We start from the raw sequence: 14687 nt of genomic DNA on the forward strand, positions 1-14687 counted from the left end.
CAATTGCAGTGGTATCAACCTAAGACAGGAGGCTGACGCCTAAAGGTCAGTTTTCCGATGACGGGTAAGAACCATATGTTGAATTGGACAACCTACCAGGCACGGTCCTTAAGCCACATTGCTTGTTTAATTAATCAGAAGGGGGGAAACAAGATGGAAGGATCAAGGATCAGCTCCATTCCTATGCAAATCATTTTTCTTTCTCCTTTAGATTTCACCTAAAACACGAATTATTATCATCATCCACATGAATGAATGTAGTCACTGTCATTTGATGAATTAACCTGTACCATTCTTCATAGAGACATGTTATCTCATTATGTTGATTATTCTGTATGTTAAGTAAATGACACCTGGGAGAAGGAGAGGTTTCTCTTATCATATGCATAAGGTGAGGCCCAGAGCAAAGTTATCAAGTGACTGCACCTGATATGATATAAAATTAACTAGAGTGATAGTAGTGGTAATATCATGTGTTATTAAAGCTCAGGCTCTAATAGTCCTGTATGTTCCTCACCAAGTCAAGTATTTAGTTTTAAGAGAGTAAGTTACAACACTAAAAAAAAAATATGACTCTGACATAAAAAAAAAAATCCCTACTAAGATAGGAGAGGAAACTAACTATATCAATCTTTCAGTTTTTTCTAACCACCTCCCACTGACACACTGCCTCACAAAACAATCCCAAGGGGATTGATAAAGAGAGTCAAGTCGGAGCCAGGAATGTACACTTTTTACCATACCATTTTAGCATCTTTCCAATTTCATAATTTTTTCCCCAAAATGTTGTTTTCTATACCTTAACTTACCTTGGAATTCCTGATTCATCTTTTCAGAAAAATCCAGAAAATCGAATACTCCACAGGGCAACTGGCCCAGTCTTTGCAATGAGTAAATATATATGCAGGGGAGAAAGAAGGTTTTGGGGAGGAAGGAAGTAGAAAACACATCTGGAATTTGGAGTCTCCAAACAGATGATATCCAAATGCTACTCATGGCCCTTGATTGGGTATTATTAACAAATGAACTATAAAAGACATTTGGGTACCTTTATCAAAATGTCATATGCTTGTACAAATATGCCACAATGGAATCTATTATTCTGTATAATTATTATAAACTAATAAAAACACTTGAATATAAATATAGAGTTGATGCTTAATATTAAAAGTGCTACACAAATACATGATATTACCACTACTATCACTCTAGTTAATTTTATATATCTCCCTAAATAGATTAAAAACCTTCAAAAGAAGGTTTACTAAAGAATTAAATTAAAGAAGAATTACTAAAAATGTAATTGCTTGGAGTTTTAGGAAACCTTTCCCTACAGGAGATTTTTCTTAAATTTTTTCTCTACTTTAAGTAACAAATTACGACCAATGTCGTGGAATCTTATGGAATTCAACTTTTGACAAGCTAATCAGTATTGAAGTTGGGGAATACAATGAATAATTTACAAAGGAAAAAGTCAACAAGATACTGAATGTCAAATGTCTGTCCTATTTTTCATCCTCCCTTTATATCCATGTTGATCTACTTACCTGTAAAACAAAACAAAACAAAAAGAATTTTTAAGATTAAGAAAACCTTAAAAATTGGGAACTTAAAAAAATGATTTGTATTAAATCTTCATCAATCACGAGTCTAAAGCTATTGTATATTGTAAACCATGATTGTGACAAAAAATATGGACTTAAAACAGCTGATTATACAGACACATTTTTTAGAGACATTTTGTTGATTGATAATGTGTTGATAAGGTAAGTAAATGTACTTATTTCCTTTTGCAATTATGTGAGAAGAGGTAAACAAATGAGAAATCAAAGAGAATGATGTAAGAGTCTGGAAATAAACAACAACAACAACAAAAAAGACTGGAGAGAATGAGAAAAGAAAACTGTGAAAGAAAGAAGAAAGGCTTTACAAAATAACTTTATCACTCCACAAATTAGAAGTAACTCCAGAGGTAAACAAATATCATTTGGAAGCCCAATTACAACAAAGTGAATCACAGCACAAGAATTAGCGAGTCCCAATCAGTTCACACAGAAGGAGGTAGTGAAGGAAAAGCAGAATTAAGATTTGGGTGACAAAACAAATGCTTTAAGATGCAATATTACAAAGTTTAAGACCTGGAGAAACTTGATGATAGGTTACCAGAGTAGAAAAAGAGCACAGAGTCCCCTAACCCTAAAACTGAACTAGATCGGTAAAGTGGGACAGGGCAACAGAGAGAGAAAGGAGGGAGCAGAAAAACTCTTAAGCTCACCCACTTAAAAACAAGTAGAAAGGCAGACAAAATTTAAAGTGTGACAGGAACAGCAGGGTTCTTAGAACAAATAGCTTAAAACCAAATCTGAAAAGAAAACTGAACTGGAGTCCACAGTCCTTCCACCCCTTAAAGTTATCCCTTAAATCACCATGGCCATTTCCCATACCCAGACAGCTGCACCAAAGAACACAGAGTTCCTGTGCTCATAGAGTTGCTGCACTCAGTCAGTCACCAGGATCCTCACCACCACTAAAAGAATCTGATAGAGGGTAAGAGGTACACAGTGACCCACAGCACTCATAGGGACACTCCAGATTCTGCATCTGAACTCCTACGCACAATAAAAACAACCAACATACAACACTGCACCCTCCAAGCAGACAGCTTCAAGCCCCTGAGCTGACAAACCAGAACTGCCTGGTGGAGGTTCACAGCAACTTGCGAATTGGCTCCTATGCCCCTGTAATATGGACAGATCCACAGCCAAAGAATGATGGTAATCTCCTAAATGTCCAAACCGCACTGAAATCTAAATCAAAATTTAACAAGGCTTTTCTTTGCCTCGGCATGGTTTACTATAATCAATTCTAACATCAACTTTGATAATATATATAACTCTTTAACTTGAATGATAGTTGTTACCCAATAACTAACATTGTACCCTCAACCCATTTGAAAGTATTTCATCCAATGGTTTAAAGCATTAATTGGAAGCAATGTTCCTATCTTTGCTTTTCTAGCACTAGCTGATAAATGTTCCTCTTAACCCTAATTCATCTTCTTGCCTTATCTGCTACTATTTCAGATATATAACATCTATCTATTTCTCCTCTATATCTGGGTCTGAATTACCCTTTTATAACTTTACTCTCTCTTTCTTATTTTCAGTATCTCTTTTCCCTCTCCGTTTGCCCAATCTTTCTCCTTTTCCCCATTTAGCCCTCATTTAAGTATAGTAATTTTACTAAATTAAATACCCATTTTTTTGCCTGTTAGAGAAGTTTATTCCAAGCTTACACTAGATTTGAGGAACCATAAAAAACAAATAGCAAGAAGTTTTAGTTTCTCATAAGGTTGAACAGCATGAGGCTTGGCACAGAAGCAATTATAATAAAAAAATAAATATCCTAATATTATCCCAATATCAGCACTACTCTGAAAGTAGTGCTGATATTGGGATAATATTGGGATATTTGTATAAAAAATAAAAAATCAATATGTGGATATTCAACCTACCCAGGACTCTTAAGAGAAAGAAACTCACAAAATAGTCCCTCCCTTAAAAGAAGAAGTGAGAACTATACCCATACAAGGATAGACATACAAACAGTATGAAAAGGCAAGAGAATGAACTATCCCAAATTTCCCATAATGCTTCAACTGACTTCATCAACATTATAGTAGAGGAAATGTCAGAGAAAGAATTTAGAAAGTTCATAGTTAAAATGTTCTATGACCTAAAGGAAGAAGTAAGAAGTGAAATTGAAAGAAAATACAGGAAGTAAAGATTATTTCAATAAAGATAAAAAAAATTCTGAAAAGGCATCAAATTGAAATGTTAGAAATGAAAGGCTCAAGAAACCAAATTAAAAACTTAAATGAAAGCATCACCAATAGATTAAACTACTTCAAAGAGAGATTTTCAGACCTCAAAGACAAAGTATATAATCTTGAAAATAAAGCTGACAATAAAGAAAAGAGGTTAAGAGACCATAAATAAAATATTTTTTAAAATGTGATAACACTAAATGACCAAATTTAAGATTCATTGGGATACATGAAGGCTCTGAAATTTGAGCTAAAGGGATGCACAGTCTTTTGAATAAAATAATACTAGAAAAATTTCCAAGCCTTAAGAATGAGATAGAAATTCAAATAAAAGAGTCATAAGAATTCCAGTTATAGAAAAATCATAATAGATCCACTCTAAGACACATTATAATGAAAATGCCTAACATACAAAATAAGGAGAGAATTATAAAAGCTGCAAGAGAAAAATGATTGGTCACATTTAGAGCTAAACCAATCCAAATTTCAACTCATTTCTCAACCCAGACCCTGAAAGTCAGGAGGACTTGGAATAATATATACCAACCTCTGAAATAAAATTGATGCCAACCAATAATTCCATAGCCAGCAAAATTAAGCTTCAGAATTGAAGTTGAAATAAAAACCTTCCATGATAAACAGAACCAATAGAATTTATAACTAGAAAGCCTGACCTAGAAGATACACTCATGGGAAAATTTTATGAAAAGGAAATGAAGAATAAAAATGATAAGCAGCATAGGAATGAAGTGTACTAGTAGAATAGTCAAAGGAGAATCAAGTCCACTTTAAACATTAGAAATAAAACAAAATGTCAGAGAATAAAAATCATCTCTAAATAACAAATTTGAAAGTAAATGGTCTGAAATCTTAATCAAAAGACACAGGTTGGCAGATTGGATTTAGAAACAGGACCCAAAATTATGCTGTCTCCAAGAGACTCACCTTACAGGCAAAAACATCCACAGACTGAAGGTGAAAGGATGAAAAAGACACACCATTCAAATTTTACTCATGAACAATCAGGGGCAGCTCTTCTCATATCAGATAATATGGACATTAAGACATAATAAATCAGAAAAGAAAAAGAAGGTCACTTCATGCTGCCTAAGGGAGCATATCAAAAATATAATGATTGTAAATATTAGTCCCTCAAACAAAAGAGCATCTACATACATCCAACAAACAAAATTTTTAATTTAAAAAATTAAATCAATATTATAAATCAACAAAACACTAATACTGGGTGATTTTTAACAAACCTTTATCACCACTGTAGAGATCCTTCAAACATAAACTAAACAAGGATTTTACAGAATTAAAAAATAAAATTAATAAGTGGAGCTAATAGTCATCCATGAAATATTTCATCAATCAATGACTTGTTTCACTTTCTTCTTCTCAGCAGCACGTGGAAATTTTTCTAAAATAGACCATGTTTTAGGTCATAAAGCAAATCTTTGCAAAATAGAGAAAAATACCTTGCATTCTATCAGATCATAAAGGAATGAAGTTAGAAATCAATTATAATATTAAAAAAAACACTTTAACACCAGGAGATTAAATACTACACATTTGAATGATGAATGCATAGTAGAATAAATCAGAGGAGAAATAAAAAAATTAGAAGTAAATGAGAATAGTAATACAACACATCAAAATCTCTAAGTTCATAGCATTGAGCTCATATATTATAATAATAGAAAGATGACAAATAAATAATCTAACATTACATCTCAAGGCCATAGAAAAACAAGAACAAATACACCAACACCAAAATCAGTAGAAGACAGGAAATAATTAAAACCAGAGGAGAAATCAATGAAATTGAGAATAATAAAAGAAAAAAGATTGGAGAGATCAACATAAGAAAGAATTGGTTTTTTGAAAGGATAAACAAGATTGATAAACACTAACAAAAAGAAAGAAGGCTAAAAAACAAATTCAGGATGAAAAAGGAAATATCACCACAGAATCTATTTTGAAAATGTATATCCCAATAAGCTAGAAAATCTTGACGATGTTGACAAAAACATATTAAAAAGGTAGTGCATCAAGATCAAGTGGGTATTATCCCAGAGATGCAAGTTTGGCTCAACATACAGAAATTGATAACTGTAATTTGCCATATAAATGGACTTAAGGACAAGAATCACATGATAATATCAATAGTTGCAGATTAACCATTTGACAAAGTACAACACCCATTCATTTTGAAAAACTACAGACAGAAGAAATTTAATTGAACATTAAAATGCTATATATGACAAACCCAATGCCAACATTATACTGAATGGAGTAAAACTGAAATCACTTCCTCTAAAAACAGAAACAAGGCAAGTATGCCCACTTTCACAAGTCCTTTTCAAAATAGTTCTTGAAATTCTAGCCAGAGCACTCAGGCAAGAGAAGGAATCTGTAGAAATGCAAATGTGAAAAGAAGAATTTAAATTATCTCTGTATGCTGATGATATGATACTACTATATTTAGAAGACTCAAATAACTCCAGCAGGAGACTTTGAGAACTCATAAGTGAATTCAGTAATGTAACAGGATACAATATCAACACTCATAAATCAATCATATTCCTATACTCTAATGATGAATCAACTAAAAAATAAATTAGAAAGACTATCCTATTCACAATAGTCTCAAACAATACTTGGGAATAAATCTAACAAAAGTGGTGAAGGATCTCTACAATAAAAAATATCGAACTCTTAAGAAAATAGCTGGGTTCAGTGGTGCATGCCTGTAATCTCAGTGGCTCAGGAGGCTGAGGCAGGAGGATTATGAGTTCAAAGCCAGTCTCAGCAAAAGTGAGGCAGTAAGCAACTCAGTAAAACCCTGTCTTTAAATAAAATACAAAATAGGACTGGAATAAAGAAAATAATTGAGGAAGACCTTAGAAGATGGAAAAATCTCTCATATTCTTATATAGGTAGAATTAATATTATCAAAATGGCATTCTACCAGAAGCATGTACAGATTCAATGCAAATCCCATCAAAATTCCAATGACAATCTTCACAGAACTATAAAAAGCACTTATAATATTTATTTGGAAAAATAAAAGACCCAGAATAGCCAAAGCAATCCTAGGGGAGAAAAGCAGAGCAGGAGGCATCACAATACCAAATCTCAAATTATAGTACACAGCTATTGTAACAAAAACAGCTAGCACCAAACAGGTATGAAGACCACAGAATAGAACAGAAGACACAGAGACAAACCCACATAAAACAATTATCTTATACTAGACAAAGGTGCCAAAAACATATGCTGGAGAAAAGATAGCCTTCTTAACCAATGGTCCTGGGAAAACTGGAAATCTATATGGAAGAGAATAAAATTTAACTCCAACCTCTTACTCTGCAAAAATGTCAACTCAAATTGAATTGGAGACCTAGGAATTAGACCAGAAACCCTGCACCTGCTAAAAGGAAATGTAGGCCCAACACTCCAATAAATCAGCAAAGGAACTGACTATTTAAATAAGACTCCTAAAGTGCAAGAAATAAAATAAATTCAATAAGTGGGATGGCATCAAGTTAAAGTTTATGAATGGCAGAGGAAAGAATTAAGAGCATGAAGAGAAAACCTACAGAATGGGAGAAAATGTTTTCCATCTGCTTCTCAGGGCATTGATATCCAGAATATACAAAGAATTTTTTTTAAATTAACACCAAATAAATAAATGAACAAATCAGTAAGTGGGCAAAGAAATTAAACAGAGACTTCTCAAAAGGAGAAATACAAACTCTCAATAAATACATGAAAAGTGTTTAATATCTGCTAATCAAGGAAATGCAAATTAAAACTACATTGAGATTTCTTCTTGATCTAGTTAGAGTGGCAATTATCAAGAATACAAGTAACCATAAATGTTGATTAGGATGTGGAAAAAGGTACATTCATACATTGTTGGTGGGACTAAAAATTAGTGCAACCACTCTGGAAAGCAGTGTGGAGATCCCTTTAAATACTATAAATGAAAGAATCCTTTCACCCAGTTAGCCCACTCCTTGATATATCCAAAACATTTAAAATCATATACTATAGTGATAAAGTCACATCAATGTTTAAAGCAGCACAATTCACAATAGCCAAGTTATGGAATCAAACTAGGTGCCCATCAAGAGATAAATGGGCAGAAAAATAAAGTGGTAAAAATATGAAATGGAGTTTTACTAAACCATAAAGAATGACATTATGCCATTTGCCAGTAAATGGATGGAACAGAAGTCTATCACGCTAAATGAAAGTAACCTGTTCCACAAAGCTTAGGTTCAAATGTTTTCTCTGATATGTGGAAGCTAATCCAAAATAAGAAAACTAGAAGAAAGTTCAGTGAGATAGAAAAAAGAGGATGAAGAGGAGAAGGAGGGGTGAGATAAGGAGAGACAGTGGAATGAGTCTGACCAAACTTTCCTATGTGCCTATATGAATAAACAACAGGGAATCTTCCCATCATGTAAATCCAAAAGACATTAATTAAAAAAAAAACTATAAGTAAATAGCTGAAGTTTCAGTAGAGTAGAGGGAAGGATACAGGGCAGGCAGGTTAGAAGGGGAAGCGAAAGCATTGGGGACTGAACCAGAACAAACTATATTCCATGCTTTTCTAATTATGTCAAAATGAATCATAGTGTTATGTGCAACTAAAAAGAACCCATTTAAAAAAAAATCCTTGAATTCTTGTCATTTACGAAACACAGAAGTGTATTTCAGAAAACAATACAACAATGTCCCCCAGAAGAAGAGAGGGAGAAGAAAAGTAAAAAAGGAAAGAAATAAACAACAAGAAAAGTTCAAAGACATCAAATGATCTGTGTCTTGAGCAATGAGGGTGGGCTGTTCGGGGCTCTCTCCACATAGACCAACTCCACCCCAGGATTAGATCACGGTTAAGATTATTTCTTCACTTAATTTACCCCTTTAAAGTAGGAATCTGGACACTTCTTTTTATCACTACAGAAAGCAGCCAGTTTTGACCACACACATCTTAGGAAACTTCTGATTAAGGTCATATTGCCCACATAGGGAAGTCTTCTTTCCTGGTTATGAATCTGTCAGGAATTTTCACATTACCTTGGAATCTGCCACTTCACAGAGACCTAACTTTTCAATGACCTTTTTGATTCGCTTATTTTTTCTCTTCTTTGACATAGTTGTTGGAAGTCGAAGAGAAGCTAAGAACCACATGTTTTCTCTCACTGTCAGGGTGCTCATCACGACATCATCCTGAAGGTAAATGTGCTTTCAGTGAGTCATACTGAGTCTTTTCTAAGACCATCACTCCAGCGAATGTTTAAGTTTATTCACAAAAATAACAAACTCATGGAAAATTTCTAGGTAATGGTGAACTTTCAACTCTAAACATTTCAGTGACTCCACAGAGCTTCAGAGCCCAGGGAATAATTTTCCTTCCCTATCTTCACACCCAGATGGAGCACAGGTGATTATGGTGACTTCTAAGCACTTCCAGAATACTTTATATGAGGATTTGACAGGGGCATCTTTTAGGAGAAAAAGAGAGGTGAAGGAAGGGCAAAAGGGCAACAGTAGACCCTTTGGAAATGATTCAAAGTTAGAATTGTTACCATTGCCTACAGGTTCATATTCCAGATCATTTCTTCCTCTCCTTTTAACCTCTTTGTCAGTCTTAAGGGAGATTATGTAAATTCGGTGTAAATAAGATTGATTCCTTGAGCATGTTCAATTGGAAGCATGGTATACTACAAGCCAAGGCTCTTGCCCATATAGAAACAGGGGAAACCTAAAAGGAAAACCCACCCATACTTACCTGTACCACATATCCTGAATTACACTGGAAATTGTCAGGGTGAGGTACTTCATGTACCCAAACATTTTCATATAATACTCTTGGTTCTTTCCTTGCAGCTAAGATATCTAATAACCGATAAAAGGACACACATGTTGTGAGATTTTTCCTTACTACAAAGTTCACATCTTTCACCTATTCTGAATCCAAATTCTGTTCAGGTTAGAAAGTGAACTAGCCAAAATATTCTGTGGTTTAACATATGCGTGTACATGCACGCAGACACACAAATTCTTACTTTCCTTTATCATGTGGTATAAGAAAGCCAAAAAAAATTAAAGCAAGATATCATTGGTTTATCCAGTACAGATCTTCCAAGTGACCCTCATCTTTATGGATCCAACCCAAGCAATAGGAGCCTTTACCTCTGAGGTATGTCCCACTGAGACCTTCAGTTCCTTATCTACACTTTTAATATTATTCCTTTATTTTCCTTTCTCATTATCTCATAACAAGGTCAACTGCTTTGTGCTAATTACTTTATCATGCTGTGTTTGTAATGCTGAATTTAATAAGAATTCCTGGTCCTAGGATTAAAACCATAAGATAGTCCAAATGCACATTATCCACAGGACAAAGGCCCAGACAAGACATGAAAAGAAAATGCATGTGATTTGTAAAAGCACACAGAAACAGCACCAAAAGTCTTATTTGTGCTTTCTGTTATACTCACAATGATTTGCCTCCACCTTGGGGTCCCACGATGGCATTAAGGCCAGGTTTCATGATCCCACTGTAAACACAAAAACATACTGATTTATTATTTCACTTTTTAAAGAGTTCTATAGGTTTAGGGGCTACACTGAATATATTATTGAAGGCTAATGAAATTGCAGACATATAACAAGAACCAAATTTTAAGGAAAAAAATCATTGGTTAAAAATAGTCTAGTATACATAGGATATGAATTACTAGTCAAGACCTATGAGAGAAAAGCCTCAGATCCTTCAAAACCCCTTTCATTTATTCATGAAGCCACTAATCCCTAAATGGAAATGACACATTCTATACCAACAATCTGTGAAATTCTTATAAATAATCTCCATTCCTCTTACTCTTCTTAAACAGCTTCTGAATGTTTGATGATCAGCCTCTTCAAATCCCCTGGCATGCTTCCCAGTCAAGTAACACACAATTAATAAATCAATGATTTGTAGACTATCAGGAGTAGTGTTCTCACTTTTAAAATCTAATCAGAACAAAAGAATCAATACATCTTAAATAGAAATAAAAGACTGGAATAAAGCACTCTAGAGTATAAGAAACTATCACCTGTTCTTCACATTTGAGAAAAACACCTTACCAATTAAAAAAGCAAAACATGCCCTAGGATAGATGATTTACTGCTTGTTCAGGATCTGATAAATGGACTGGAAAATGATCTGTGTAGAATTAGGAGACATCCCTCTAGCATGGATGTCCTTTGGGGATGTGCAGGCACAAAACAGATACAATTGTGCTTCAATCTAATTAAGGGTGTATGTGAGAGAAGTGAGTATTCAGATAGAGAAGAAGGGGGTGACGATGGCATTGTTGACTGTGCTAAGACCCAAGATGAAGTCAAATAGGCTGAATTTTGTCCTAAATATAAGAGGTGAAACTACTAAGAAAATTAAATGGAGGAAGGAGAACTAAGGGCAGGGACATTGCAGGTGCACAGGAATGATCAAAGAGCAGTTTGACTTAACCCATTCAGAACACTGGTGTCTATGCCAGTCTCTCTTTAGAACTGTTAGGTACCTCAAAATGTGTTTTACAGTGCCCCACAGCACTCACACCACTAGGACTTTGGCATTCATGGCCGGTGCCACCTAATCTGTCCCACAATGATACTAGGGCAGCTGGGGGCTGAGGTGAAATGTACCTTTCACTTTGCTTTTTAACTAGGAACAACTCACTCAATGACTGAACTAATATAATGAGAGTGTGATAAACCAGGAACAAGATGTGACACAGAAAATTCTTACTCTTTTGGTAACCTTCCTCCCCCAGTGTAAGGACACACAAATGACTGGGTACATCTGGGGGTGAAGATCAGTGCTAGCATGGGTGTTTAGCATGCATAAAGTCTTGGGTTCAATCATTAGCAAACTCCCAAATTAAAAATGCTTGGGTACACTCTCAAAGTGCATTTGTATACAGTTCCTAATGATCTTCTTTATTAATATCTACCTAGAAACTGCTTCTAAAATGAGTAGGAAAAGCCTTCTTATTTCCTAAGTCTTCATTCAGTGCCTGGAAAACTTCCCAGGTTTTTAAGATATGTACTGAAGGAAAGATCAAGCCATCCTGAATGATTCAACCAAAACCAAATGTAAATATGTAAAGGCAAAGTATTTCACAGGTACCACTGTTTGGTTTTCTTTGACACTAAACCCAGTGTTGCAGAAAATGGAAGTAGTGTAGATTCCCAAATGCCATAGTTCCAATGTGGAGCAGTAGCTAATTCCATATCCATTGAGGCAGCTGGAAAGGATAAGCAAGGTAAATGAACCCTCACACAGAGTGTATTTTATATCTATTCAACCTGCACATATTCAAAGCATGGTACATTCACTTCTTTCATCACAAAATCTGTAGGGACAAACATATTTTAATTACTGTATTTCACAAAGGCTTGTTAGCTTTTCATAAGTCAAGTCTATCTAATGTAGTAAAAGATCAAAGCCTTTTATCCACCATTTCTCTCCTTATTCTCCTAGTCAGGATTTCCTAAACCTAGAGAGACAAGAAGTAGGCAAGATAGCAGGTGTTGCTGCATGGACAGAGATCCCATCCTAATAGCAGTCAAGGCCTCAGCCCAATCAGCCCTCAGATCCTCACCATTTCTTTTCCACCTATGCCTCAACATTTTCTATGCTATTTTATCACTTCCTTGATCTGAAGGGAGTTGCTGGAATTAACAAAGAAGTATAAAGTCACATAAAAAATATCTAGAAAACAGAATGAATGTCTAATTCCATATAGATCTGCAGCCACATTGAGTCAAAGTACTCTTTTATAACTACTCTCCAGCCTTGGGGAGCCAGGAAAAAGTTTTTGTTTTGTTTAGGAAGAATTTTTCCCTTATAACACAAACAGAACTTATAGCGATGGTATCTATGCAAAGCCAAATTCACATCCTAACATCATATATGGGAATCAGAGACTCACAAATATCAGAAAAACATTGACACCCATAACGGTCAGTATCTGAACTCACAGAGGTACATGTGGTAGTGATAGGTTACATAGAAATATTCATTGCCCTCCTACTCTAGATCTCATTTCAACATTGCACTTTGAGTTCTGAATTTGTTGTGAGATGAAAAGAATAAAAATCATAATTGCCATGTACTTTAAAAATATAATTATTTATTCCCAAATGACTTAAAATCATCATACTACAGTGACACAACCACATCAACATTTATAGCAGCCCAATTCACAATAGCTAAACTATGGAACCAACCTAGGTGCCCTTCAACAGATGAATGGATAAAAAAAATGTGGTATATATACACAATGGTATATTACTCAGCCTTAAAAAGAATGAAATTGTGGCATTTGCTGGTAAATGGATGGAGCTAGAGAATATCATGTTAAGCAAAATAAGCCAATCCCAGAAAAACCAAAGGCTGAATGTTTTCTTAGGTATGTGAATGCTAATTTACAAAAAGGCAGTGGGGGTTAGGGAAAAATAGAGTGGACTAGGCAGAGGGGAGTGAAGGGAAGGGAGAAGATACAGGGGTCGGAAGGTTAGTAAAATGAATTGGACATTATTACCCTGCCCTATGTGCATTTATGATTCCATGACTGGTGTTATTCCACATCATATACAACCAGAAGAATGAGAGGATATACTCTATTTCCATATGATGTGTCAAAATGCAAAATTCTACTGTCACGTAAAACTAATTAGAACAAATAAAAAATAGTTGATTTAAGATTATAAATTCTTATTACTCTGTACTTTAACTGTATAACTTCAATTAATTTACAGACATCTTATATTTAAATATGTTGTACCTGTCTTTATTAGAATAAGTGATAAGTAAATTGTTATAGAACAATTATAACTATTATAAAGAGACAATTTTAAAGCAACCATTCATTTAACCCAGGTCTGTTTGAAAAGATAAGTACTTTCACAATATACTAGCATTTTAACTTTCTTGCTTCTAGACTATAAAGGATATAAAGTGCACAGGTACCTAAAATGCATCTGTTTCAGAAAGCACATTGTATTTCATAGTTTGGAAACTTCAGAGTTACAATTATATACCCACAATTAAAAAACAATGATACAGACATCCTTCCACCCAAATACAAGGTTACCCATGAAAAACTAAAGACCTATTAATTGTTCAGTTTCTTAAATAAATATTGATATACGTTTTACAATCATTTTTAGAAATGGTGTGTCAGTTCAGTTCCTTTCAAACTAAACATACACTTAAAGATGACTCAATCATTTCAGTCCTAGTTTAGCCAAAAGATGTGAAAGCATATCTTAATATGTCTGTACACAGTCTTGAACACAGTAGCCAAGACCTGTATTCATTGTTGGTCAATATAGTGGTCTTTTAAAAAGTTCATGCACATACTTGATATTCCATAGTTCCTTTTCCTCAGTTGTTTTTTGATTAAATGGAAAGCATTTCTTCTCTTTTACATGATAAGAGACATTGTGAAAACTCAACACAGGCCCTTTCTTATCACTGGAAGTTGTCTCAGGGAGATCATCAGAGTTTCTTTGGGACATGGAAATTGAACACAGGTCATTACTGGAAGACATCTGGATAGTTCTGCCTTTCTGTAGAGGGAAAAGCATTAGTAAGTTGATAGTCCACGTAAATCAAATTATAAACACTAGATAACAACATATGAACACATTTAAACCAGGATCCTTTTAAACTGTGCTGTAGTGAGTAGGTTCTTCTTTATAAAGAAGACCCCACATTACTGTGATAAAAAGAACCTTAGAACCTATAATGGGAGGCAGGTCCAAACTAGAATACCTGCACTCCAATTAG

At 34.5% G+C, this 14687-nt stretch overlaps 1 protein-coding gene across 1 annotated transcript in view; it reads right to left on the reverse strand.

The window, feature by feature from the left end:
- Nucleotides 1-14449, reverse strand: part of LOC107153638 (broad substrate specificity ATP-binding cassette transporter ABCG2-like) — a 40180-nt gene extending 25731 nt beyond the window's left edge. The window contains exons 1-6 of the mRNA XM_015499173.1: nt 14259-14449; nt 10348-10404; nt 9633-9750; nt 8913-9070; nt 5926-5941; nt 154-218 (exon numbers count right to left, since the gene is read on the reverse strand). Of these exons, the coding sequence (XP_015354659.1) occupies nt 154-218; nt 5926-5941; nt 8913-9070; nt 9633-9750; nt 10348-10404; nt 14259-14449 (605 nt within the window). The remainder of the gene's footprint in view (nt 1-153; nt 219-5925; nt 5942-8912; nt 9071-9632; nt 9751-10347; nt 10405-14258) is intronic.
- Between the last annotated feature and the right edge of the window lie 238 nt (nt 14450-14687).

This window comes from Marmota marmota, unplaced genomic scaffold (genome assembly GCF_001458135.2).
Source record: "Marmota marmota marmota unplaced genomic scaffold, marMar, whole genome shotgun sequence".
NCBI lineage: Eukaryota > Metazoa > Chordata > Mammalia > Rodentia > Sciuridae > Marmota > Marmota marmota.